This window comes from Apostichopus japonicus, chromosome 8, assembly GCF_037975245.1.
Source record: "Apostichopus japonicus isolate 1M-3 chromosome 8, ASM3797524v1, whole genome shotgun sequence".
NCBI classification, from domain to species: Eukaryota; Metazoa; Echinodermata; class Holothuroidea; order Aspidochirotida; family Stichopodidae; genus Apostichopus; species Apostichopus japonicus.
The window spans coordinates 32,124,900-32,152,858 of NC_092568.1; the positions used below are offsets into that span (position 1 = coordinate 32,124,900).

At 52.1% G+C, this 27,959-nt stretch overlaps 1 protein-coding gene across 9 annotated transcripts in view; it reads left to right on the forward strand.

Moving 5' to 3' along the window:
• Window positions 1-27,959, forward strand: part of LOC139971612 (uncharacterized) — a 254,208-nt gene that overhangs the window by 137,764 nt on the left and 88,485 nt on the right. For all 9 annotated transcript variants that reach the window (XM_071978246.1, XM_071978247.1, XM_071978238.1 and 6 more), the window contains one exon: window positions 1-27,726. In XM_071978246.1, the coding sequence (XP_071834347.1) occupies window positions 1-27,726 (27,726 nt within the window). The remainder of the gene's footprint in view (window positions 27,727-27,959) is intronic.

Genomic DNA, 27,959 nt, shown 5'->3' on the forward strand with positions numbered 1-27,959 from the left:
AGTTTGGAAGAGGAAGTGGAAATTTACCAGGAAGAGATACTTGTTCTGCAACTTCGTAGTAAAGAACTTCAAGAAGCTTCTGCCAGACGTGAAACAGTCAGACAGGTGTCTGTGACTAAGCTTGCAAGTACCCCTAGATCTATGACATTAGGATCCCCACAACATGGTGTTCAAGCTCAGTTGGTGCCTTCAAGCTGTCCTTCTGTTATGAGACCATTTTCCCCAGAACAAGGATTAAAAAAATATCCTCTTTCATCCAGTTCTGAGGAGGAGCCGCCTGTCAAAAAGACTATGTTTAGCAGTGATTCTCAACTTGAAGATCTGGAAGAGCTAATGCAAGATGTAACCATCAAGGCATCAGCAGCTGGTAAAGAAGATGATTTGAATGCACAAATTACCAGACAACCTGATGTGACTAATCTAGAACCTGTCACTGGACCTCATGAGGTTTCTCAAACTGCTCATAAACGTGCCTCAGAGGAAACTTCCTTCAATAACTCTCCAAAAAGATTGTGTCTGCTGAGAGAGCCTCTCTATAATATTGACCAGGTGTTGACAAGCGAAGGTCCTGCCTTTGTTTTAAGACCACTCACTGGTAGAGAGCTGAGAGAAGATGACACACCAGAGATAGATTACATGCTATCCAAAGAAAGTAATGTGAGCGAGGAGCCACAGGTGAGAGGTACGCAGTCGGTGACAGAAACAAAAGCGCTGATCGTGTGCGATCCAGACTCTCGGGAACTTTTTGCTGCCAGGCAGGCCACAGACCCAGAAGACCTCTCCAAGCTGAAGAGTGGATACTTGGCTCCAGACGATGCCAACAATACAGATGTCATGAGAGTGTACAACCCAGACACCAATGAAATGACCAAAGGTGTTCCTGCAGGGTCATGGCTGGAGAAACAGGAGACCCCTCTCTCCAAAACAGACTCAGAGGCACTGGAAGTGCAGATGGAGAAAGAACCGGCCTCTGCAGAAGAAGAAGATGTGCCTGTGAGACAACAGCTTGTGACAGAAATGGGACCTGCCTATACCTTGCGCCCTCTGGGAGGAGACGGCGTTGCAGGGGATGACAGCCCTGATGTGGACTACGTACTTTGCCAGGAGACCAGCCCTCGGGATAGCCCCAAAGTGACTGGCTTGAAAGCAGCTCCATCCACTGAAGAACCAGTGACAATCAGCGACCCACATACGGGAGAAGTCTTCGTGGCGGAACCTTGTGGTGATCCTGAGCAGCTCAAGTCTGGATTGACAGCCTATCTCCCTGGGGAGGAGGAGAAGAAAGGAGTGGTGAAAGTGTTTGACCCCAGAAAGGCAGAGTTGGCAGAGGCGGTGCCTACAGAGAGCTGCAAGGAGAAACTGTCAGCAGCACCCAGTCAGCGAGAGATTCCAGAGAAATCCATGGAGGAAGAGCCAATGGATGTTTCTGACCGGGACAAGACGGAAGAGGCACCTGTCACCAGGCAAATCGTGACAGACCAAGGACCTGCTTACACACTGAGAAAGGCAGGCCAAGATGGCGTCGCCTGCAAAGACAGTCCGGACGTGGACTACGTACTATCCAAGCAGACCTCTGGTGCAGAAACACCCAATGTCACGGGTGTGAGGGCTGTGGCCAAACCGCAGCCACTTCTTGTGAGCGATCCTCAGACAGGAGAGGTATTCCTGGCAGAGCCAACGGAAGATCCCGAGGAGATCAGCCAAGGAAAGATTGCCTTTGTTCCTGACGACGCATCGAAAGACGATAGCATCAAGGTCTACGATCCAGAGAAGGGACAAGTAACAGAAGGTGTACCAACCAAGGAGTGGATTGCCCAGGACTTGGAAAAGAAACCCTCTGTTGAACAAGTCTTCACAGACCAAGGTCCTGCCTTTATTTTAAGACCACTCACTGGTAGAGAGCTCAGAGAAGATGACACACCAGAGGTAGATTACATGCTATCCAAAGAAAGTAATGTGAGCGAGGAGCCACAGGTGAGAGGTACGCAGTCGGTGACAGAAACAAAAGCGCTGATCGTGTGCGATCCAGACTCCCGGGAACTTTTTGCTGCCAGGCAGGCCACAGACCCAGAAGACCTCTCCAAGCTGAAGAGTGGATACTTGGCTCCAGACGATGCCAACAATACAGATGTCATGATAGTGTACAACCCAGACACCAATGAAATGACCAAAGGTGTTCCTGCAGGGTCATGGCTGGAGAAACAGGAGACCCCTCTCTCCAAAACAGACTCAGAGGCACTGGAAGTGCAGATGGAGAAAGAACCGGCCTCTGCAGAAGAAGAAGATGTGCCTGTGAGACAACAGCTTGTGACAGAAATGGGACCTGCCTATACCTTGCGCCCTCTGGGAGGAGACGGCGTTGCAGGGGATGACAGCCCTGATGTGGACTACGTACTTTGCCAGGAGACCAGCCCTCGGGATAGCCCCAAAGTGACTGGCTTGAAAGCAGCTCCATCCACTGAAGAACCAGTGACAATCAGCGACCCACATACGGGAGAAGTCTTCGTGGCGGAACCTTGTGGTGATCCTGAGCAGCTCAAGTCTGGATTGACAGCCTATCTGCCTGGGGAGGAGGAGAAGGAAGGAGTGGTGAAAGTGTTTGACCCCAGAAAGGCAGAGTTGGCAGAGGCAGTGCCTACAGAGAGCTGCAAGGAGAAACTGTCAGCAGCACCCAGTCAGCGAGAGATTCCAGAGAAACCCATGGAGGAAGAGCCAATGGATGTTTCTGACCGGGACAAGACGGAAGAGGCACCTGTCACCAGGCAAATCGTGACAGACCAAGGACCTGCTTACACACTGAGAAAGGCAGGCCAAGACGGCGTCGCCTGCAAAGACAGTCCGGACGTGGACTACGTACTATCCAAGCAGACCTCTGGTGCAGAAACACCCAATGTCACGGGTGTGAGGGCTGTGGCCAAACCGCAGCCACTTCTTGTGAGCGATCCTCAGACAGGAGAGGTATTCCTGGCAGAGCCAACGGAAGATCCCGAGGAGATCAGCCAAGGAAAGATTGCCTTTGTTCCTGACGACGCATCGAAAGACGATAGCATCAAGGTCTACGATCCAGAGAAGGGACAAGTAACAGAAGGTGTACCAACCAAGGAGTGGATTGCCCAGGACTTGGAAAAGAAACCCTCTGTTGAACAAGTCTTCACAGACCAAGGTCCTGCCTTTATTTTAAGACCACTCACTGGTAGAGAGCTGAGAGAAGATGACACACCAGAGATAGATTACATGCTATCCAAAGAAAGTAATGTGAGCGAGGAGCCACAGGTGAGAGGTACGCAGTCGGTGACAGAAACAAAATCGCTGATCGTGTGCGATCCAGACTCCCGGGAACTTTTTGCTGCCAGGCAGGCCACAGACCCAGAAGACCTCTCCAAGCTGAAGAGTGGATACTTGGCTCCAGACGATGCCAACAATACAGATGTCATGAGAGTGTACAACCCAGACACCAATGAAATGACCAAAGGTGTTCCTGCAGGGTCATGGCTGGAGAAACAGGAGACCCCTCTCTCCAAAACAGACTCAGAGGCACTGGAAGTGCAGATGGAGAAAGAACCGGCCTCTGCAGAAGAAGAAGATGTGCCTGTGAGACAACAGCTTGTGACAGAAATGGGACCAGCCTATACCTTGCGCCCTCTGGGAGGAGACGGCGTTGCAGGGGATGACAGCCCTGATGTGGACTACGTACTTTGCCAGGAGACCAGCCCTCGGGATAGCCCCAAAGTGACTGGCTTGAAAGCAGCTCCATCCACTGAAGAACCAGTGACAATCAGCGACCCACATACGGGAGAAGTCTTCGTGGCGGAACCTTGTGGTGATCCTGAGCAGCTCAAGTCTGGATTGACAGCCTATCTGCCTGGGGAGGAGGAGAAGGAAGGAGTGGTGAAAGTGTTTGACCCCAGAAAGGCAGAGTTGGCAGAGGCAGTGCCTACAGAGAGCTGCAAGGAGAAACTGTCAGCAGCACCCAGTCAGCGAGAGATTCCAGAGAAACCCATGGAGGAAGAGCCAATGGATGTTTCTGACCGGGACAAGACGGAAGAGGCACCTGTCACCAGGCAAATCGTGACAGACCAAGGACCTGCTTACACACTGAGAAAGGCAGGCCAAGACGGCGTCGCCTGCAAAGACAGTCCGGACGTGGACTACGTACTATCCAAGCAGACCTCTGGTGCAGAAACACCCAATGTCACGGGTGTGAGGGCTGTGGCCAAACCGCAGCCACTTCTTGTGAGCGATCCTCAGACAGGAGAGGTATTCCTGGCAGAGCCAACGGAAGATCCCGAGGAGATCAGCCAAGGAAAGATTGCCTTTGTTCCTGACGACGCATCGAAAGACGATAGCATCAAGGTCTACGATCCAGAGAAGGGACAAGTAACAGAAGGTGTACCAACCAAGGAGTGGATTGCCCAGGACTTGGAAAAGAAACCCTCTGTTGAACAAGTCTTCACAGACCAAGGTCCTGCCTTTGTTTTAAGACCACTCACTGGTAGAGAGCTGAGAGAAGATGACACACCAGAGATAGATTACATGCTATCCAAAGAAAGTAATGTGAGCAAGGAGCCACAGGTGAGAGGTACGCAGTCGGTGACAGAAACAAAAGCTCTGATCGTGTGCGATCCAGACTCCCGGGAACTTTTTGCTGCCAGGCAGGCCACAGACCCAGAAGACCTCTCCAAGCTGAAGAGTGGATACTTGGCTCCAGACGATGCCAACAATACAGATGTCATGAGAGTGTACAACCCAGACACCAATGAAATGACCAAAGGTGTTCCTGCAGGGTCATGGCTGGAGAAACAGGAGACCCCTCTCTCCAAAACAGACTCAGAGGCACTGGAAGTGCAGATGGAGAAAGAACCGGCCTCTGCAGAAGAAGAAGATGTGCCTGTGAGACAACAGCTTGTGACAGAAATGGGACCTGCCTATACCTTGCGCCCTCTGGGAGGAGACGGCGTTGCAGGGGATGACAGCCCTGATGTGGACTACGTACTTTGCCAGGAGACCAGCCCTCGGGATAGCCCCAAAGTGACTGGCTTGAAAGCAGCTCCATCCACTGAAGAACCAGTGACAATCAGCGACCCACATACGGGAGAAGTCTTCGTGGCGGAACCTTGTGGTGATCCTGAGCAGCTCAAGTCTGGATTGACAGCCTATCTGCCTGGGGAGGAGGAGAAGGAAGGAGTGGTGAAAGTGTTTGACCCCAGAAAGGCAGAGTTGGCAGAGGCAGTGCCTACAGAGAGCTGCAAGGAGAAACTGTCAGCAGCACCCAGTCAGCGAGAGATTCCAGAGAAACCCATGGAGGAAGAGCCAATGGATGTTTCTGACCGGGACAAGACGGAAGAGGCACCTGTCACCAGGCAAATCGTGACAGACCAAGGACCTGCTTACACACTGAGAAAGGCAGGCCAAGACGGCGTCGCCTGCAAAGACAGTCCGGACGTGGACTACGTACTATCCAAGCAGACCTCTGGTGCAGAAACACCCAATGTCACGGGTGTGAGGGCTGTGGCCAAACCGCAGCCACTTCTTGTGAGCGATCCTCAGACAGGAGAGGTATTCCTGGCAGAGCCAACGGAAGATCCCGAGGAGATCAGCCAAGGAAAGATTGCCTTTGTTCCTGACGACGCATCGAAAGACGATAGCATCAAGGTCTACGATCCAGAGAAGGGACAAGTAACAGAAGGTGTACCAACCAAGGAGTGGATTGCCCAGGACTTGGAAAAGAAACCCTCTGTTGAACAAGTCTTCACAGACCAAGGTCCTGCCTTTGTTTTAAGACCACTCACTGGTAGAGAGCTGAGAGAAGATGACACACCAGAGATAGATTACATGCTATCCAAAGAAAGTAATGTGAGCGAGGAGCCACAGGTGAGAGGTACGCAGTCGGTGACAGAAACAAAAGCGCTGATCGTGTGCGATCCAGACTCCCGGGAACTTTTTGCTGCCAGGCAGGCCACAGACCCAGAAGACCTCTCCAAGCTGAAGAGTGGATACTTGGCTCCAGACGATGCCAACAATACAGATGTCATGAGAGTGTACAACCCAGACACCAATGAAATGACCAAAGGTGTTCCTGCAGGGTCATGGCTGGAGAAACAGGAGACCCCTCTCTCCAAAACAGACTCAGAGGCACTGGAAGTGCAGATGGAGAAAGAACCGGCCTCTGCAGAAGAAGAAGATGTGCCTGTGAGACAACAGCTTGTGACAGAAATGGGACCTGCCTATACCTTGCGCCCTCTGGGAGGAGACGGCGTTGCAGGGGATGACAGCCCTGATGTGGACTACGTACTTTGCCAGGAGACCAGCCCTCGGGATAGCCCCAAAGTGACTGGCTTGAAAGCAGCTCCATCCACTGAAGAACCAGTGACAATCAGCGACCCACATACGGGAGAAGTCTTCGTGGCGGAACCTTGTGGTGATCCTGAGCAGCTCAAGTCTGGATTGACAGCCTATCTGCCTGGGGAGGAGGAGAAGGAAGGAGTGGTGAAAGTGTTTGACCCCAGAAAGGCAGAGTTGGCAGAGGCAGTGCCTACAGAGAGCTGCAAGGAGAAACTGTCAGCAGCACCCAGTCAGCGAGAGATTCCAGAGAAACCCATGGAGGAAGAGCCAATGGATGTTTCTGACCGGGACAAGACGGAAGAGGCACCTGTCACCAGGCAAATCGTGACAGACCAAGGACCTGCTTACACACTGAGAAAGGCAGGCCAAGACGGCGTCGCCTGCAAAGACAGTCCGGACGTGGACTACGTACTATCCAAGCAGACCTCTGGTGCAGAAACACCCAATGTCACGGGTGTGAGGGCTGTGGCCAAACCGCAGCCACTTCTTGTGAGCGATCCTCAGACAGGAGAGGTATTCCTGGCAGAGCCAACGGAAGATCCCGAGGAGATCAGCCAAGGAAAGATTGCCTTTGTTCCTGACGACGCATCGAAAGACGATAGCATCAAGGTCTACGATCCAGAGAAGGGACAAGTAACAGAAGGTGTACCAACCAAGGAGTGGATTGCCCAGGACTTGGAAAAGAAACCCTCTGTTGAACAAGTCTTCACAGACCAAGGTCCTGCCTTTGTTTTAAGACCACTCACTGGTAGAGAGCTGAGAGAAGATGACACACCAGAGATAGATTACATGCTATCCAAAGAAAGTAATGTGAGCGAGGAGCCACAGGTGAGAGGTACGCAGTCGGTGACAGAAACAAAAGCGCTGATCGTGTGCGATCCAGACTCCCGGGAACTTTTTGCTGCCAGGCAGGCCACAGACCCAGAAGACCTCTCCAAGCTGAAGAGTGGATACTTGGCTCCAGACGATGCCAACAATACAGATGTCATGAGAGTATACAACCCAGACACCAATGAAATGACCAAAGGTGTTCCTGCAGGGTCATGGCTGGAGAAACAGGAGACCCCTCTCTCCAAAACAGACTCAGAGGCACTGGAAGTGCAGATGGAGAAAGAACCGGCCTCTGCAGAAGAAGAAGATGTGCCTGTGAGACAACAGCTTGTGACAGAAATGGGACCTGCCTATACCTTGCGCCCTCTGGGAGGAGACGGCGTTGCAGGGGATGACAGCCCTGATGTGGACTACGTACTTTGCCAGGAGACCAGCCCTCGGGATAGCCCCAAAGTGACTGGCTTGAAAGCAGCTCCATCCACTGAAGAACCAGTGACAATCAGCGACCCACATACGGGAGAAGTCTTCGTGGCGGAACCTTGTGGTGATCCTGAGCAGCTCAAGTCTGGATTGACAGCCTATCTGCCTGGGGAGGAGGAGAAGGAAGGAGTGGTGAAAGTGTTTGACCCCAGAAAGGCAGAGTTGGCAGAGGCAGTGCCTACAGAGAGCTGCAAGGAGAAACTGTCAGCAGCACCCAGTCAGCGAGAGATTCCAGAGAAACCCATGGAGGAAGAGCCAATGGATGTTTCTGACCGGGACAAGACGGAAGAGGCACCTGTCACCAGGCAAATCGTGACAGACCAAGGACCTGCTTACACACTGAGAAAGGCAGGCCAAGACGGCGTCGCCTGCAAAGACAGTCCGGACGTGGACTACGTACTATCCAAGCAGACCTCTGGTGCAGAAACACCCAATGTCACGGGTGTGAGGGCTGTGGCCAAACCGCAGCCACTTCTTGTGAGCGATCCTCAGACAGGAGAGGTATTCCTGGCAGAGCCAACGGAAGATCCCGAGGAGATCAGCCAAGGAAAGATTGCCTTTGTTCCTGACGACGCATCGAAAGACGATAGCATCAAGGTCTACGATCCAGAGAAGGGACAAGTAACAGAAGGTGTACCAACCAAGGAGTGGATTGCCCAGGACTTGGAAAAGAAACCCTCTGTTGAACAAGTCTTCACAGACCAAGGTCCTGCCTTTGTTTTAAGACCACTCACTGGTAGAGAGCTGAGAGAAGATGACACACCAGAGATAGATTACATGCTATCCAAAGTAAGTAATGTGAGCGAGGAGCCACAGGTGAGAGGTACGCAGTCGGTGACAGAAACAAAAGCGCTGATCGTGTGCGATCCAGACTCCCGGGAACTTTTTGCTGCCAGGCAGGCCACAGACCCAGAAGACCTCTCCAAGCTGAAGAGTGGATACTTGGCTCCAGACGATGCCAACAATACAGATGTCATGAGAGTGTACAACCCAGACACCAATGAAATGACCAAAGGTGTTCCTGCAGGGTCATGGCTGGAGAAACAGGAGACCCCTCTCTCCAAAACAGACTCAGAGGCACTGGAAGTGCAGATGGAGAAAGAACCGGCCTCTGCAGAAGAAGAAGATGTGCCTGTGAGACAACAGCTTGTGACAGAAATGGGACCTGCCTATACCTTGCGCCCTCTGGGAGGAGACGGCGTTGCAGGGGATGACAGCCCTGATGTGGACTACGTACTTTGCCAGGAGACCAGCCCTCGGGATAGCCCCAAAGTGACTGGCTTGAAAGCAGCTCCATCCACTGAAGAACCAGTGACAATCAGCGACCCACATACGGGAGAAGTCTTCGTGGCGGAACCTTGTGGTGATCCTGAGCAGCTCAAGTCTGGATTGACAGCCTATCTGCCTGGGGAGGAGGAGAAGGAAGGAGTGGTGAAAGTGTTTGACCCCAGAAAGGCAGAGTTGGCAGAGGCAGTGCCTACAGAGAGCTGCAAGGAGAAACTGTCAGCAGCACCCAGTCAGCGAGAGATTCCAGAGAAACCCATGGAGGAAGAGCCAATGGATGTTTCTGACCGGGACAAGACGGAAGAGGCACCTGTCACCAGGCAAATCGTGACAGACCAAGGACCTGCTTACACACTGAGAAAGGCAGGCCAAGACGGCGTCGCCTGCAAAGACAGTCCGGACGTGGACTACGTACTATCCAAGCAGACCTCTGGTGCAGAAACACCCAATGTCACGGGTGTGAGGGCTGTGGCCAAACCGCAGCCACTTCTTGTGAGCGATCCTCAGACAGGAGAGGTATTCCTGGCAGAGCCAACGGAAGATCCCGAGGAGATCAGCCAAGGAAAGATTGCCTTTGTTCCTGACGACGCATCGAAAGACGATAGCATCAAGGTCTACGATCCAGAGAAGGGACAAGTAACAGAAGGTGTACCAACCAAGGAGTGGATTGCCCAGGACTTGGAAAAGAAACCCTCTGTTGAACAAGTCTTCACAGACCAAGGTCCTGCCTTTGTTTTAAGACCACTCACTGGTAGAGAGCTGAGAGAAGATGACACACCAGAGATAGATTACATGCTATCCAAAGTAAGTAATGTGAGCGAGGAGCCACAGGTGAGAGGTACGCAGTCGGTGACAGAAACAAAAGCGCTGATCGTGTGCGATCCAGACTCCCGGGAACTTTTTGCTGCCAGGCAGGCCACAGACCCAGAAGACCTCTCCAAGCTGAAGAGTGGATACTTGGCTCCAGACGATGCCAACAATACAGATGTCATGAGAGTGTACAACCCAGACACCAATGAAATGACCAAAGGTGTTCCTGCAGGGTCATGGCTGGAGAAACAGGAGACCCCTCTCTCCAAAACAGACTCAGAGGCACTGGAAGTGCAGATGGAGAAAGAACCGGCCTCTGCAGAAGAAGAAGATGTGCCTGTGAGACAACAGCTTGTGACAGAAATGGGACCTGCCTATACCTTGCGCCCTCTGGGAGGAGACGGCGTTGCAGGGGATGACAGCCCTGATGTGGACTACGTACTTTGCAAGGAGACCAGCCCTCGGGATAGCCCCAAAGTGACTGGCTTGAAAGCAGCTCCATCCACTGAAGAACCAGTGACAATCAGCGACCCACATACGGGAGAAGTCTTCGTGGCGGAACCTTGTGGTGATCCTGAGCAGCTCAAGTCTGGATTGACAGCCTATCTGCCTGGGGAGGAGGAGAAGGAAGGAGTGGTGAAAGTGTTTGACCCCAGAAAGGCAGAGTTGGCAGAGGCAGTGCCTACAGAGAGCTGCAAGGAGAAACTGTCAGCAGCACCCAGTCAGCGAGAGATTCCAGAGAAACCCATGGAGGAAGAGCCAATGGATGTTTCTGACCGGGACAAGACGGAAGAGGCACCTGTCACCAGGCAAATCGTGACAGACCAAGGACCTGCTTACACACTGAGAAAGGCAGGCCAAGACGGCGTCGCCTGCAAAGACAGTCCGGACGTGGACTACGTACTATCCAAGCAGACCTCTGGTGCAGAAACACCCAATGTCACGGGTGTGAGGGCTGTGGCCAAACCGCAGCCACTTCTTGTGAGCGATCCTCAGACAGGAGAGGTATTCCTGGCAGAGCCAACGGAAGATCCCGAGGAGATCAGCCAAGGAAAGATTGCCTTTGTTCCTGACGACGCATCGAAAGACGATAGCATCAAGGTCTACGATCCAGAGAAGGGACAAGTAACAGAAGGTGTACCAACCAAGGAGTGGATTGCCCAGGACTTGGAAAAGAAACCCTCTGTTGAACAAGTCTTCACAGACCAAGGTCCTGCCTTTGTTTTAAGACCACTCACTGGTAGAGAGCTGAGAGAAGATGACACACCAGAGATAGATTACATGCTATCCAAAGTAAGTAATGTGAGCGAGGAGCCACAGGTGAGAGGTACGCAGTCGGTGACAGAAACAAAAGCGCTGATCGTGTGCGATCCAGACTCCCGGGAACTTTTTGCTGCCAGGCAGGCCACAGACCCAGAAGACCTCTCCAAGCTGAAGAGTGGATACTTGGCTCCAGACGATGCCAACAATACAGATGTCATGAGAGTGTACAACCCAGACACCAATGAAATGACCAAAGGTGTTCCTGCAGGGTCATGGCTGGAGAAACAGGAGACCCCTCTCTCCAAAACAGACTCAGAGGCACTGGAAGTGCAGATGGAGAAAGAACCGGCCTCTGCAGAAGAAGAAGATGTGCCTGTGAGACAACAGCTTGTGACAGAAATGGGACCTGCCTATACCTTGCGCCCTCTGGGAGGAGACGGCGTTGCAGGGGATGACAGCCCTGATGTGGACTACGTACTTTGCCAGGAGACCAGCCCTCGGGATAGCCCCAAAGTGACTGGCTTGAAAGCAGCTCCATCCACTGAAGAACCAGTGACAATCAGCGACCCACATACGGGAGAAGTCTTCGTGGCGGAACCTTGTGGTGATCCTGAGCAGCTCAAGTCTGGATTGACAGCCTATCTGCCTGGGGAGGAGGAGAAGGAAGGAGTGGTGAAACTGTTTGACCCCAGAAAGGCAGAGTTGGCAGAGGCAGTGCCTACAGAGAGCTGCAAGGAGAAACTGTCAGCAGCACCCAGTCAGCGAGAGATTCCAGAGAAACCCATGGAGGAAGAGCCAATGGATGTTTCTGACCGGGACAAGACGGAAGAGGCACCTGTCACCAGGCAAATCGTGACAGACCAAGGACCTGCTTACACACTGAGAAAGGCAGGCCAAGACGGCGTCGCCTGCAAAGACAGTCCGGACGTGGACTACGTACTATCCAAGCAGACCTCTGGTGCAGGAACACCCAATGTCACGGGTGTGAGGGCTGTGGCCAAACCGCAGCCACTTCTTGTGAGCGATCCTCAGACAGGAGAGGTATTCCTGGCAGAGCCAACGGAAGATCCCGAGGAGATCAGCCAAGGAAAGATTGCCTTTGTTCCTGACGACGCATCGAAAGACGATAGCATCAAGGTCTACGATCCAGAGAAGGGACAAGTAACAGAAGGTGTACCAACCAAGGAGTGGATTGCCCAGGACTTGGAAAAGAAACCCTCTGTTGAACAAGTCTTCACAGACCAAGGTCCTGCCTTTGTTTTAAGACCACTCACTGGTAGAGAGCTGAGAGAAGATGACACACCAGAGATAGATTACATGCTATCCAAAGTAAGTAATGTGAGCGAGGAGCCACAGGTGAGAGGTACGCAGTCGGTGACAGAAACAAAAGCTCTGATCGTGTGCGATCCAGACTCCCGGGAACTTTTTGCTGCCAGGCAGGCCACAGACCCAGAAGACCTCTCCAAGCTGAAGAGTGGATACTTGGCTCCAGACGATGCCAACAATACAGATGTCATGAGAGTGTACAACCCAGACACCAATGAAATGACCAAAGGTGTTCCTGCAGGGTCATGGCTGGAGAAACAGGAGACCCCTCTCTCCAAAACAGACTCAGAGGCACTGGAAGTGCAGATGGAGAAAGAACCGGCCTCTGCAGAAGAAGAAGATGTGCCTGTGGGACAACAGCTTGTGACAGAAATGGGACCTGCCTATACCTTGCGCCCTCTGGGAGGAGACGGCGTTGCAGGGGATGACAGCCCTGATGTGGACTACGTACTTTGCCAGGAGACCAGCCCTCGGGATAGCCCCAAAGTGACTGGCTTGAAAGCAGCTCCATCCACTGAAGAACCAGTGACAATCAGCGACCCACATACGGGAGAAGTCTTCGTGGCGGAACCTTGTGGTGATCCTGAGCAGCTCAAGTCTGGATTGACAGCCTATCTGCCTGGGGAGGAGGAGAAGGAAGGAGTGGTGAAAGTGTTTGACCCCAGAAAGGCAGAGTTGGCAGAGGCAGTGCCTACAGAGAGCTGCAAGGAGAAACTGTCAGCAGCACCCAGTCAGCGAGAGATTCCAGAGAAACCCATGGAGGAAGAGCCAATGGATGTTTCTGACCGGGACAAGACGGAAGAGGCACCTGTCACCAGGCAAATCGTGACAGACCAAGGACCTGCTTACACACTGAGAAAGGCAGGCCAAGACGGCGTCGCCTGCAAAGACAGTCCGGACGTGGACTACGTACTATCCAAGCAGACCTCTGGTGCAGAAACACCCAATGTCACGGGTGTGAGGGCTGTGGCCAAACCGCAGCCACTTCTTGTGAGCGATCCTCAGACAGGAGAGGTATTCCTGGCAGAGCCAACGGAAGATCCCGAGGAGATCAGCCAAGGAAAGATTGCCTTTGTTCCTGACGACGCATCGAAAGACGATAGCATCAAGGTCTACGATCCAGAGAAGGGACAAGTAACAGAAGGTGTACCAACCAAGGAGTGGATTGCCCAGGACTTGGAAAAGAAACCCTCTGTTGAACAAGTCTTCACAGACCAAGGTCCTGCCTTTGTTTTAAGACCACTCACTGGTAGAGAGCTGAGAGAAGATGACACACCAGAGATAGATTACATGCTATCCAAAGAAAGTAATGTGAGCGAGGAGCCACAGGTGAGAGGTACGCAGTCGGTGACAGAAACAAAAGCGCTGATCGTGTGCGATCCAGACTCCCGGGAACTTTTTGCTGCCAGGCAGGCCACAGACCCAGAAGACCTCTCCAAGCTGAAGAGTGGATACTTGGCTCCAGACGATGCCAACAATACAGATGTCATGAGAGTGTACAACCCAGACACCAATGAAATGACCAAAGGTGTTCCTGCAGGGTCATGGCTGGAGAAACAGGAGACCCCTCTCTCCAAAACAGACTCAGAGGCACTGGAAGTGCAGATGGAGAAAGAACCGGCCTCTGCAGAAGAAGAAGATGTGCCTGTGAGACAACAGCTTGTGACAGAAATGGGACCTGCCTATACCTTGCGCCCTCTGGGAGGAGACGGCGTTGCAGGGGATGACAGCCCTGATGTGGACTACGTACTTTGCCAGGAGACCAGCCCTCGGGATAGCCCCAAAGTGACTGGCTTGAAAGCAGCTCCATCCACTGAAGAACCAGTGACAATCAGCGACCCACATACGGGAGAAGTCTTCGTGGCGGAACCTTGTGGTGATCCTGAGCAGCTCAAGTCTGGATTGACAGCCTATCTGCCTGGGGAGGAGGAGAAGGAAGGAGTGGTGAAAGTGTTTGACCCCAGAAAGGCAGAGTTGGCAGAGGCAGTGCCTACAGAGAGCTGCAAGGAGAAACTGTCAGCAGCACCCAGTCAGCGAGAGATTCCAGAGAAACCCATGGAGGAAGAGCCAATGGATGTTTCTGACCGGGACAAGACGGAAGAGGCACCTGTCACCAGGCAAATCGTGACAGACCAAGGACCTGCTTACACACTGAGAAAGGCAGGCCAAGACGGCGTCGCCTGCAAAGACAGTCCGGACGTGGACTACGTACTATCCAAGCAGACCTCTGGTGCAGAAACACCCAATGTCACGGGTGTGAGGGCTGTGGCCAAACCGCAGCCACTTCTTGTAAGCGATCCTCAGACAGGAGAGGTATTCCTGGCAGAGCCAACGGAAGATCCCGAGGAGATCAGCCAAGGAAAGATTGCCTTTGTTCCTGACGACGCATCGAAAGACGATAGCATCAAGGTCTACGATCCAGAGAAGGGACAAGTAACAGAAGGTGTACCAACCAAGGAGTGGATTGCCCAGGACTTGGAAAAGAAACCCTCTGTTGAACAAGTCTTCACAGACCAAGGTCCTGCCTTTGTTTTAAGACCACTCACTGGTAGAGAGCTGAGAGAAGATGACACACCAGAGATAGATTACATGCTATCCAAAGAAAGTAATGTGAGCGAGGAGCCACAGGTGAGAGGTACGCAGTCGGTGACAGAAACAAAAGCGCTGATCGTGTGCGATCCAGACTCCCGGGAACTTTTTGCTGCCAGGCAGGCCACAGACCCAGAAGACCTCTCCAAGCTGAAGAGTGGATACTTGGCTCCAGACGATGCCAACAATACAGATGTCATGAGAGTGTACAACCCAGACACCAATGAAATGACCAAAGGTGTTCCTGCAGGGTCATGGCTGGAGAAACAGGAGACCCCTCTCTCCAAAACAGACTCAGAGGCACTGGAAGTGCAGATGGAGAAAGAACCGGCCTCTGCAGAAGAAGAAGATGTGCCTGTGAGACAACAGCTTGTGACAGAAATGGGACCTGCCTATACCTTGCGCCCTCTGGGAGGAGACGGCGTTGCAGGGGATGACAGCCCTGATGTGGACTACGTACTTTGCCAGGAGACCAGCCCTCGGGATAGCCCCAAAGTGACTGGCTTGAAAGCAGCTCCATCCACTGAAGAACCAGTGACAATCAGCGACCCACATACGGGAGAAGTCTTCGTGGCGGAACCTTGTGGTGATCCTGAGCAGCTCAAGTCTGGATTGACAGCCTATCTGCCTGGGGAGGAGGAGAAGGAAGGAGTGGTGAAAGTGTTTGACCCCAGAAAGGCAGAGTTGGCAGAGGCAGTGCCTACAGAGAGCTGCAAGGAGAAACTGTCAGCAGCACCCAGTCAGCGAGAGATTCCAGAGAAACCCATGGAGGAAGAGCCAATGGATGTTTCTGACCGGGACAAGACGGAAGAGGCACCTGTCACCAGGCAAATCGTGACAGACCAAGGACCTGCTTACACACTGAGAAAGGCAGGCCAAGACGGCGTCGCCTGCAAAGACAGTCCGGACGTGGACTACGTACTATCCAAGCAGACCTCTGGTGCAGAAACACCCAATGTCACGGGTGTGAGGGCTGTGGCCAAACCGCAGCCACTTCTTGTGAGCGATCCTCAGACAGGAGAGGTATTCCTGGCAGAGCCAACGGAAGATCCCGAGGAGATCAGCCAAGGAAAGATTGCCTTTGTTCCTGACGACGCATCGAAAGACGATAGCATCAAGGTCTACGATCCAGAGAAGGGACAAGTAACAGAAGGTGTACCAACCAAGGAGTGGATTGCCCAGGACTTGGAAAAGAAACCCTCTGTTGAACAAGTCTTCACAGACCAAGGTCCTGCCTTTGTTTTAAGACCACTCACTGGTAGAGAGCTGAGAGAAGATGACACACCAGAGATAGATTACATGCTATCCAAAGTAAGTAATGTGAGCGAGGAGCCACAGGTGAGAGGTACGCAGTCGGTGACAGAAACAAAAGCTCTGATCGTGTGCGATCCAGACTCCCGGGAACTTTTTGCTGCCAGGCAGGCCACAGACCCAGAAGACCTCTCCAAGCTGAAGAGTGGATACTTGGCTCCAGACGATGCCAACAATACAGATGTCATGAGAGTGTACAACCCAGACACCAATGAAATGACCAAAGGTGTTCCTGCAGGGTCATGGCTGGAGAAACAGGAGACCCCTCTCTCCAAAACAGACTCAGAGGCACTGGAAGTGCAGATGGAGAAAGAACCGGCCTCTGCAGAAGAAGAAGATGTGCCTGTGAGACAACAGCTTGTGACAGAAATGGGACCTGCCTATACCTTGCGCCCTCTGGGAGGAGACGGCGTTGCAGGGGATGACAGCCCTGATGTGGACTACGTACTTTGCCAGGAGACCAGCCCTCGGGATAGCCCCAAAGTGACTGGCTTGAAAGCAGCTCCATCCACTGAAGAACCAGTGACAATCAGCGACCCACATACGGGAGAAGTCTTCGTGGCGGAACCTTGTGGTGATCCTGAGCAGCTCAAGTCTGGATTGACAGCCTATCTGCCTGGGGAGGAGGAGAAGGAAGGAGTGGTGAAAGTGTTTGACCCCAGAAAGGCAGAGTTGGCAGAGGCAGTGCCTACAGAGAGCTGCAAGGAGAAACTGTCAGCAGCACCCAGTCAGCGAGAGATTCCAGAGAAACCCATGGAGGAAGAGCCAATGGATGTTTCTGACCGGGACAAGACGGAAGAGGCACCTGTCACCAGGCAAATCGTGACAGACCAAGGACCTGCTTACACACTGAGAAAGGCAGGCCAAGACGGCGTCGCCTGCAAAGACAGTCCGGACGTGGACTACGTACTATCCAAGCAGACCTCTGGTGCAGAAACACCCAATGTCACGGGTGTGAGGGCTGTGGCCAAACCGCAGCCACTTCTTGTGAGCGATCCTCAGACAGGAGAGGTATTCCTGGCAGAGCCAACGGAAGATCCCGAGGAGATCAGCCAAGGAAAGATTGCCTTTGTTCCTGACGACGCATCGAAAGACGATAGCATCAAGGTCTACGATCCAGAGAAGGGACAAGTAACAGAAGGTGTACCAACCAAGGAGTGGATTGCCCAGGACTTGGAAAAGAAACCCTCTGTTGAACAAGTCTTCACAGACCAAGGTCCTGCCTTTGTTTTAAGACCACTCACTGGTAGAGAGCTGAGAGAAGATGACACACCAGAGATAGATTACATGCTATCCAAAGTAAGTAATGTGAGCGAGGAGCCACAGGTGAGAGGTACGCAGTCGGTGACAGAAACAAAAGCTCTGATCGTGTGCGATCCAGACTCCCGGGAACTTTTTGCTGCCAGGCAGGCCACAGACCCAGAAGACCTCTCCAAGCTGAAGAGTGGATACTTGGCTCCAGACGATGCCAACAATACAGATGTCATGAGAGTGTACAACCCAGACACCAATGAAATGACCAAAGGTGTTCCTGCAGGGTCATGGCTGGAGAAACAGGAGACCCCTCTCTCCAAAACAGACTCAGAGGCACTGGAAGTGCAGATGGAGAAAGAACCGGCCTCTGCAGAAGAAGAAGATGTGCCTGTGAGACAACAGCTTGTGACAGAAATGGGACCTGCCTATACCTTGCGCCCTCTGGGAGGAGACGGCGTTGCAGGGGATGACAGCCCTGATGTGGACTACGTACTTTGCCAGGAGACCAGCCCTCGGGATAGCCCCAAAGTGACTGGCTTGAAAGCAGCTCCATCCACTGAAGAACCAGTGACAATCAGCGACCCACATACGGGAGAAGTCTTCGTGGCGGAACCTTGTGGTGATCCTGAGCAGCTCAAGTCTGGATTGACAGCCTATCTGCCTGGGGAGGAGGAGAAGGAAGGAGTGGTGAAAGTGTTTGACCCCAGAAAGGCAGAGTTGGCAGAGGCAGTGCCTACAGAGAGCTGCAAGGAGAAACTGTCAGCAGCACCCAGTCAGCGAGAGATTCCAGAGAAACCCATGGAGGAAGAGCCAATGGATGTTTCTGACCGGGACAAGACGGAAGAGGCACCTGTCACCAGGCAAATCGTGACAGACCAAGGACCTGCTTACACACTGAGAAAGGCAGGCCAAGACGGCGTCGCCTGCAAAGACAGTCCGGACGTGGACTACGTACTATCCAAGCAGACCTCTGGTGCAGAAACACCCAATGTCACGGGTGTGAGGGCTGTGGCCAAACCGCAGCCACTTCTTGTGAGCGATCCTCAGACAGGAGAGGTATTCCTGGCAGAGCCAACGGAAGATCCCGAGGAGATCAGCCAAGGAAAGATTGCCTTTGTTCCTGACGACGCATCGAAAGACGATAGCATCAAGGTCTACGATCCAGAGAAGGGACAAGTAACAGAAGGTGTACCAACCAAGGAGTGGATTGCCCAGGACTTGGAAAAGAAACCCTCTGTTGAACAAGTCTTCACAGACCAAGGTCCTGCCTTTATTTTAAGACCACTCACTGGTAGAGAGCTGAGAGAAGATGACACACCAGAGATAGATTACATGCTATCCAAAGAAAGTAATGTGAGCGAGGAGCCACAGGTGAGAGGTACGCAGTCGGTGACAGAAACAAAAGCTCTGATCGTGTGCGATCCAGACTCCCGGGAACTTTTTGCTGCCAGGCAGGCCACAGACCCAGAAGACCTCTCCAAGCTGAAGAGTGGATACTTGGCTCCAGACGATGCCAACAATACAGATGTCATGAGAGTGTACAACCCAGACACCAATGAAATGACCAAAGGTGTTCCTGCAGGGTCATGGCTGGAGAAACAGGAGACCCCTCTCTCCAAAACAGACTCAGAGGCACTGGAAGTGCAGATGGAGAAAGAACCGGCCTCTGCAGAAGAAGAAGATGTGCCTGTGAGACAACAGCTTGTGACAGAAATGGGACCTGCCTATACCTTGCGCCCTCTGGGAGGAGACGGCGTTGCAGGGGATGACAGCCCTGATGTGGACTACGTACTTTGCCAGGAGACCAGCCCTCGGGATAGCCCCAAAGTGACTGGCTTGAAAGCAGCTCCATCCACTGAAGAACCAGTGACAATCAGCGACCCACATACGGGAGAAGTCTTCGTGGCGGAACCTTGTGGTGATCCTGAGCAGCTCAAGTCTGGATTGACAGCCTATCTGCCTGGGGAGGAGGAGAAGGAAGGAGTGGTGAAAGTGTTTGACCCCAGAAAGGCAGAGTTGGCAGAGGCAGTGCCTACAGAGAGCTGCAAGGAGAAACTGTCAGCAGCACCCAGTCAGCGAGAGATTCCAGAGAAACCCATGGAGGAAGAGCCAATGGATGTTTCTGACCGGGACAAGACGGAAGAGGCACCTGTCACCAGGCAAATCGTGACAGACCAAGGACCTGCTTACACACTGAGAAAGGCAGGCCAAGACGGCGTCGCCTGCAAAGACAGTCCGGACGTGGACTACGTACTATCCAAGCAGACCTCTGGTGCAGAAACACCCAATGTCACGGGTGTGAGGGCTGTGGCCAAACCGCAGCCACTTCTTGTAAGCGATCCTCAGACAGGAGAGGTATTCCTGGCAGAGCCAACGGAAGATCCCGAGGAGATCAGCCAAGGAAAGATTGCCTTTGTTCCTGACGACGCATCGAAAGACGATAGCATCAAGGTCTACGATCCAGAGAAGGGACAAGTAACAGAAGGTGTACCAACCAAGGAGTGGATTGCCCAGGACTTGGAAAAGAAACCCTCTGTTGAACAAGTCTTCACAGACCAAGGTCCTGCCTTTGTTTTAAGACCACTCACTGGTAGAGAGCTGAGAGAAGATGACACACCAGAGATAGATTACATGCTATCCAAAGAAAGTAATGTGAGCGAGGAGCCACAGGTGAGAGGTACGCAGTCGGTGACAGAAACAAAAGCTCTGATCGTGTGCGATCCAGACTCCCGGGAACTTTTTGCTGCCAGGCAGGCCACAGACCCAGAAGACCTCTCCAAGCTGAAGAGTGGATACTTGGCTTCAGACGATGCCAACAATACAGATGTCATGAGAGTGTACAACCCAGACACCAATGAAATGACCAAAGGTGTTCCTGCAGGGTCATGGCTGGAGAAACAGGAGACCCCTCTCTCCAAAACAGACTCAGAGGCACTGGAAGTGCAGATGGAGAAAGAACCGGCCTCTGCAGAAGAAGAAGATGTGCCTGTGAGACAACAGCTTGTGACAGAAATGGGACCTGCCTATACCTTGCGCCCTCTGGGAGGAGACGGCGTTGCAGGGGATGACAGCCCTGATGTGGACTACGTACTTTGCCAGGAGACCAGCCCTCGGGATAGCCCCAAAGTGACTGGCTTGAAAGCAGCTCCATCCACTGAAGAACCAGTGACAATCAGCGACCCACATACGGGAGAAGTCTTCGTGGCGGAACCTTGTGGTGATCCTGAGCAGCTCAAGTCTGGATTGACAGCCTATCTGCCTGGGGAGGAGGAGAAGGAAGGAGTGGTGAAAGTGTTTGACCCCAGAAAGGCAGAGTTGGCAGAGGCAGTGCCTACAGAGAGCTGCAAGGAGAAACTGTCAGCAGCACCCAGTCAGCGAGAGATTCCAGAGAAACCCATGGAGGAAGAGCCAATGGATGTTTCTGACCGGGACAAGACGGAAGAGGCACCTGTCACCAGGCAAATCGTGACAGACCAAGGACCTGCTTACACACTGAGAAAGGCAGGCCAAGACGGCGTCGCCTGCAAAGACAGTCCGGACGTGGACTACGTACTATCCAAGCAGACCTCTGGTGCAGAAACACCCAATGTCACGGGTGTGAGGGCTGTGGCCAAACCGCAGCCACTTCTTGTGAGCGATCCTCAGACAGGAGAGGTATTCCTGGCAGAGCCAACGGAAGATCCCGAGGAGATCAGCCAAGGAAAGATTGCCTTTGTTCCTGACGACGCATCGAAAGACGATAGCATCAAGGTCTACGATCCAGAGAAGGGACAAGTAACAGAAGGTGTACCAACCAAGGAGTGGATTGCCCAGGACTTGGAAAAGAAACCCTCTGTTGAACAAGTCTTCACAGACCAAGGTCCTGCCTTTGTTTTAAGACCACTCACTGGTAGAGAGCTGAGAGAAGATGACACACCAGAGATAGATTACATGCTATCCAAAGAAAGTAATGTGAGCGAGGAGCCACAGGTGAGAGGTACGCAGTCGGTGACAGAAACAAAAGCGCTGATCGTGTGCGATCCAGACTCCCGGGAACTTTTTGCTGCCAGGCAGGCCACAGACCCAGAAGACCTCTCCAAGCTGAAGAGTGGATACTTGGCTCCAGACGATGCCAACAATACAGATGTCATGAGAGTGTACAACCCAGACACCAATGAAATGACCAAAGGTGTTCCTGCAGGGTCATGGCTGGAGAAACAGGAGACCCCTCTCTCCAAAACAGACTCAGAGGCACTGGAAGTGCAGATGGAGAAAGAACCGGCCTCTGCAGAAGAAGAAGATGTGCCTGTGAGACAACAGCTTGTGACAGAAATGGGACCTGCCTATACCTTGCGCCCTCTGGGAGGAGACGGCGTTGCAGGGGATGACAGCCCTGATGTGGACTACGTACTTTGCCAGGAGACCAGCCCTCGGGATAGCCCCAAAGTGACTGGCTTGAAAGCAGCTCCATCCACTGAAGAACCAGTGACAATCAGCGACCCACATACGGGAGAAGTCTTCGTGGCGGAACCTTGTGGTGATCCTGAGCAGCTCAAGTCTGGATTGACAGCCTATCTGCCTGGGGAGGAGGAGAAGGAAGGAGTGGTGAAAGTGTTTGACCCCAGAAAGGCAGAGTTGGCAGAGGCAGTGCCTACAGAGAGCTGCAAGGAGAAACTGTCAGCAGCACCCAGTCAGCGAGAGATTCCAGAGAAACCCATGGAGGAAGAGCCAATGGATGTTTCTGACCGGGACAAGACGGAAGAGGCACCTGTCACCAGGCAAATCGTGACAGACCAAGGACCTGCTTACACACTGAGAAAGGCAGGCCAAGACGGCGTCGCCTGCAAAGACAGTCCGGACGTGGACTACGTACTATCCAAGCAGACCTCTGGTGCAGAAACACCCAATGTCACGGGTGTGAGGGCTGTGGCCAAACCGCAGCCACTTCTTGTGAGCGATCCTCAGACAGGAGAGGTATTCCTGGCAGAGCCAACGGAAGATCCCGAGGAGATCAGCCAAGGAAAGATTGCCTTTGTTCCTGACGACGCATCGAAAGACGATAGCATCAAGGTCTACGATCCAGAGAAGGGACAAGTAACAGAAGGTGTACCAACCAAGGAGTGGATTGCCCAGGACTTGGAAAAGAAACCCTCTGTTGAACAAGTCTTCACAGACCAAGGTCCTGCCTTTGTTTTAAGACCACTCACTGGTAGAGAGCTGAGAGAAGATGACACACCAGAGATAGATTACATGCTATCCAAAGAAAGTAATGTGAGCGAGGAGCCACAGGTGAGAGGTACGCAGTCGGTGACAGAAACAAAAGCTCTGATCGTGTGCGATCCAGACTCCCGGGAACTTTTTGCTGCCAGGCAGGCCACAGACCCAGAAGACCTCTCCAAGCTGAAGAGTGGATACTTGGCTCCAGACGATGCCAACAATACAGATGTCATGAGAGTGTACAACCCAGACACCAATGAAATGACCAAAGGTGTTCCTGCAGGGTCATGGCTGGAGAAACAGGAGACCCCTCTCTCCAAAACAGACTCAGAGGCACTGGAAGTGCAGATGGAGAAAGAACCGGCCTCTGCAGAAGAAGAAGATGTGCCTGTGAGACAACAGCTTGTGACAGAAATGGGACCTGCCTATACCTTGCGCCCTCTGGGAGGAGACGGCGTTGCAGGGGATGACAGCCCTGATGTGGACTACGTACTTTGCCAGGAGACCAGCCCTCGGGATAGCCCCAAAGTGACTGGCTTGAAAGCAGCTCCATCCACTGAAGAACCAGTGACAATCAGCGACCCACATACGGGAGAAGTCTTCGTGGCGGAACCTTGTGGTGATCCTGAGCAGCTCAAGTCTGGATTGACAGCCTATCTGCCTGGGGAGGAGGAGAAGGAAGGAGTGGTGAAAGTGTTTGACCCCAGAAAGGCAGAGTTGGCAGAGGCAGTGCCTACAGAGAGCTGCAAGGAGAAACTGTCAGCAGCACCCAGTCAGCGAGAGATTCCAGAGAAACCCATGGAGGAAGAGCCAATGGATGTTTCTGACCGGGACAAGACGGAAGAGGCACCTGTCACCAGGCAAATCGTGACAGACCAAGGACCTGCTTACACACTGAGAAAGGCAGGCCAAGACGGCGTCGCCTGCAAAGACAGTCCGGACGTGGACTACGTACTATCCAAGCAGACCTCTGGTGCAGAAACACCCAATGTCACGGGTGTGAGGGCTGTGGCCAAACCGCAGCCACTTCTTGTGAGCGATCCTCAGACAGGAGAGGTATTCCTGGCAGAGCCAACGGAAGATCCCGAGGAGATCAGCCAAGGAAAGATTGCCTTTGTTCCTGACGACGCATCGAAAGACGATAGCATCAAGGTCTACGATCCAGAGAAGGGACAAGTAACAGAAGGTGTACCAACCAAGGAGTGGATTGCCCAGGACTTGGAAAAGAAACCCTCTGTTGAACAAGTCTTCACAGACCAAGGTCCTGCCTTTGTTTTAAGACCACTCACTGGTAGAGAGCTGAGAGAAGATGACACACCAGAGATAGATTACATGCTATCCAAAGAAAGTAATGTGAGCGAGGAGCCACAGGTGAGAGGTACGCAGTCGGTGACAGAAACAAAAGCGCTGATCGTGTGCGATCCAGACTCCCGGGAACTTTTTGCTGCCAGGCAGGCCACAGACCCAGAAGACCTCTCCAAGCTGAAGAGTGGATACTTGGCTCCAGACGATGCCAACAATACAGATGTCATGAGAGTGTACAACCCAGACACCAATGAAATGACCAAAGGTGTTCCTGCAGGGTCATGGCTGGAGAAACAGGAGACCCCTCTCTCCAAAACAGACTCAGAGGCACTGGAAGTGCAGATGGAGAAAGAACCGGCCTCTGCAGAAGAAGAAGATGTGCCTGTGAGACAACAGCTTGTGACAGAAATGGGACCTGCCTATACCTTGCGCCCTCTGGGAGGAGACGGCGTTGCAGGGGATGACAGCCCTGATGTGGACTACGTACTTTGCCAGGAGACCAGCCCTCGGGATAGCCCCAAAGTGACTGGCTTGAAAGCAGCTCCATCCACTGAAGAACCAGTGACAATCAGCGACCCACATACGGGAGAAGTCTTCGTGGCGGAACCTTGTGGTGATCCTGAAAAGCTCAAGTCTGGATTGACAGCCTATCTGCCTGGGGAGGAGGAGAAGGAAGGAGTGGTGAAAGTGTTTGACCCCAGAAAGGCAGAGTTGGCAGAGGCAGTGCCTACAGAGAGCTGCAAGGAGAAACTGTCAGCAGCACCCAGTCAGCGAGAGATTCCAGAGAAACCCATGGAGGAAGAGCCAATGGATGTTTCTGACCGGGACAAGACGGAAGAGGCACCTGTCACCAGGCAAATCGTGACAGACCAAGGACCTGCTTACACACTGAGAAAGGCAGGCCAAGACGGCGTCGCCTGCAAAGACAGTCCGGACGTGGACTACGTACTATCCAAGCAGACCTCTGGTGCAGAAACACCCAATGTCACGGGTGTGAGGGCTGTGGCCAAACCGCAGCCACTTCTTGTGAGCGATCCTCAGACAGGAGAGGTATTCCTGGCAGAGCCAACGGAAGATCCCGAGGAGATCAGCCAAGGAAAGATTGCCTTTGTTCCTGACGACGCATCGAAAGACGATAGCATCAAGGTCTACGATCCAGAGAAGGGACAAGTAACAGAAGGTGTACCAACCAAGGAGTGGATTGCCCAGGACTTGGAAAAGAAACCCTCTGTTGAACAAGTCTTCACAGACCAAGGTCCTGCCTTTGTTTTAAGACCACTCACTGGTAGAGAGCTGAGAGAAGATGACACACCAGAGATAGATTACATGCTATCCAAAGTAAGTAATGTGAGCGAGGAGCCACAGGTGAGAGGTACGCAGTCGGTGACAGAAACAAAAGCTCTGATCGTGTGCGATCCAGACTCCCGGGAACTTTTTGCTGCCAGGCAGGCCACAGACCCAGAAGACCTCTCCAAGCTGAAGAGTGGATACTTGGCTCCAGACGATGCCAACAATACAGATGTCATGAGAGTGTACAACCCAGACACCAATGAAATGACCAAAGGTGTTCCTGCAGGGTCATGGCTGGAGAAACAGGAGACCCCTCTCTCCAAAACAGACTCAGAGGCACTGGAAGTGCAGATGGAGAAAGAACCGGCCTCTGCAGAAGAAGAAGATGTGCCTGTGAGACAACAGCTTGTGACAGAAATGGGACCTGCCTATACCTTGCGCCCTCTGGGAGGAGACGGCGTTGCAGGGGATGACAGCCCTGATGTGGACTACGTACTTTGCCAGGAGACCAGCCCTCGGGATAGCCCCAAAGTGACTGGCTTGAAAGCAGCTCCATCCACTGAAGAACCAGTGACAATCAGCGACCCACATACGGGAGAAGTCTTCGTGGCGGAACCTTGTGGTGATCCTGAGCAGCTCAAGTCTGGATTGACAGCCTATCTGCCTGGGGAGGAGGAGAAGGAAGGAGTGGTGAAAGTGTTTGACCCCAGAAAGGCAGAGTTGGCAGAGGCAGTGCCTACAGAGAGCTGCAAGGAGAAACTGTCAGCAGCACCCAGTCAGCGAGAGATTCCAGAGAAACCCATGGAGGAAGAGCCAATGGATGTTTCTGACCGGGACAAGACGGAAGAGGCACCTGTCACCAGGCAAATCGTGACAGACCAAGGACCTGCTTACACACTGAGAAAGGCAGGCCAAGACGGCGTCGCCTGCAAAGACAGTCCGGACGTGGACTACGTACTATCCAAGCAGACCTCTGGTGCAGAAACACCCAATGTCACGGGTGTGAGGGCTGTGGCCAAACCGCAGCCACTTCTTGTGAGCGATCCTCAGACAGGAGAGGTATTCCTGGCAGAGCCAACGGAAGATCCCGAGGAGATCAGCCAAGGAAAGATTGCCTTTGTTCCTGACGACGCATCGAAAGACGATAGCATCAAGGTCTACGATCCAGAGAAGGGACAAGTAACAGAAGGTGTACCAACCAAAGAGTGGATTGCCCTGAACCCGTCATATTCTGTCACTCCAGAACCTAATTTGAACTTGTGCGACCAAATTGTAACAAATTTTGGACCAGCTTTTATATTGAATCCTGTTGGTGATAATGAAGTGCCATTAGATTGGGAAGAATTTGTTCTGTCCCCTAGTAAATCCCATGTTCCGTTAGTGTATGATACTGGTGATAGAAAGGTTCCAGATGAAAGGAATGTCTTTCTCCATGATCCTCGGTCTGGAAAGAAGTACAATATAGAACCAGCTCGTTTAACCGAAGATATTAGAAAGAAACCTACATTATATATAACGGATGCCCCAGAGGGTACAACCTTGCATCTTATAAATCCCAAAAGTCAACAAGAAAAGTTAGCATTTCCAATAGAAAAACAAGTTGACAAACGTGGTAATGTTACAGAAGTTGATAACTTACCCAAACCATGTGAAGAGAATTTGGAAGAAAATCAAGATGACACAGCAGATCAAGAACTTCAACAGGTTTTAACTGAGTTAGGTCCAGCTTTCATTATACAAACTTTACCTCGTGATGGTAACTTTACGTACGGTGATGGAGCCCAAGGTGGAGCATCTCCTGGTGGTGATGGAGTCACTGAACTTCCATCTGATTATACTGTTTTGCAGACAACACCCATGACCAGAGATCCCCCTCAAGTTGTTGGAAAACGTCCTTGTGTACGTGATGAGCCCATCATTATCACTGACCATTCATCTGGAGAGAGAGTGTTTGCTATTCCAGCAAAGTGTTCTGAGGAACTGGAAAGTGCACCCGTAGTAGCTACCAAGGAAGACAAACCAGGTGCTCCTCTTTGCATTTTTGACAAGGAAAAGGGACAATATTCTGTTGCCAATTGTAGCAATGTCTTGCCTTTGAAAGATGCTTTTGATTCAGGTTTTGAGATTACACCAGTTGATGAGAATAGGAAAGCTCCTGGTCTCCTGTCACCAACAGAATCCAGTGCATCTGCTTTTTCAGATGATCTTTTGGAGAAAGATTCACCAAGTCTCACTGCCGTTGAATTACTTGACCGAACACTAAGTGTACAGCCATCAGCCACTGATGAGAATTTCTCTGAAGAAGAGTTTTTCGATGCAGTCGGAGATAAAAGAACTGAGGAAGAATACTTTTTGGCACCAACACCTAGGGATGAAACAGCTTTCAAATCCAGTGGTAGCAAATTAGATGAACTGAATAAGTCTCTCGACAGCCTCAGACAGCAGGTAAGTTCATCAACTGGAAGGGTATTCAAATTAAAAATTAATTGGAACATATTGGTAAACTTCAAACATTACTCCAAGAATGATAAACTGTACACAAAATATCAATCAAGAATGTATTCTATAATACTATCATCTTACAAGGTAGTGGGGGCGGTGTGGGGGCAGTATAATATCAAAGAGAAACTGCAGATGTTTATGGATGATATGTAGCAATGCTAAGAATGTAAAAATCC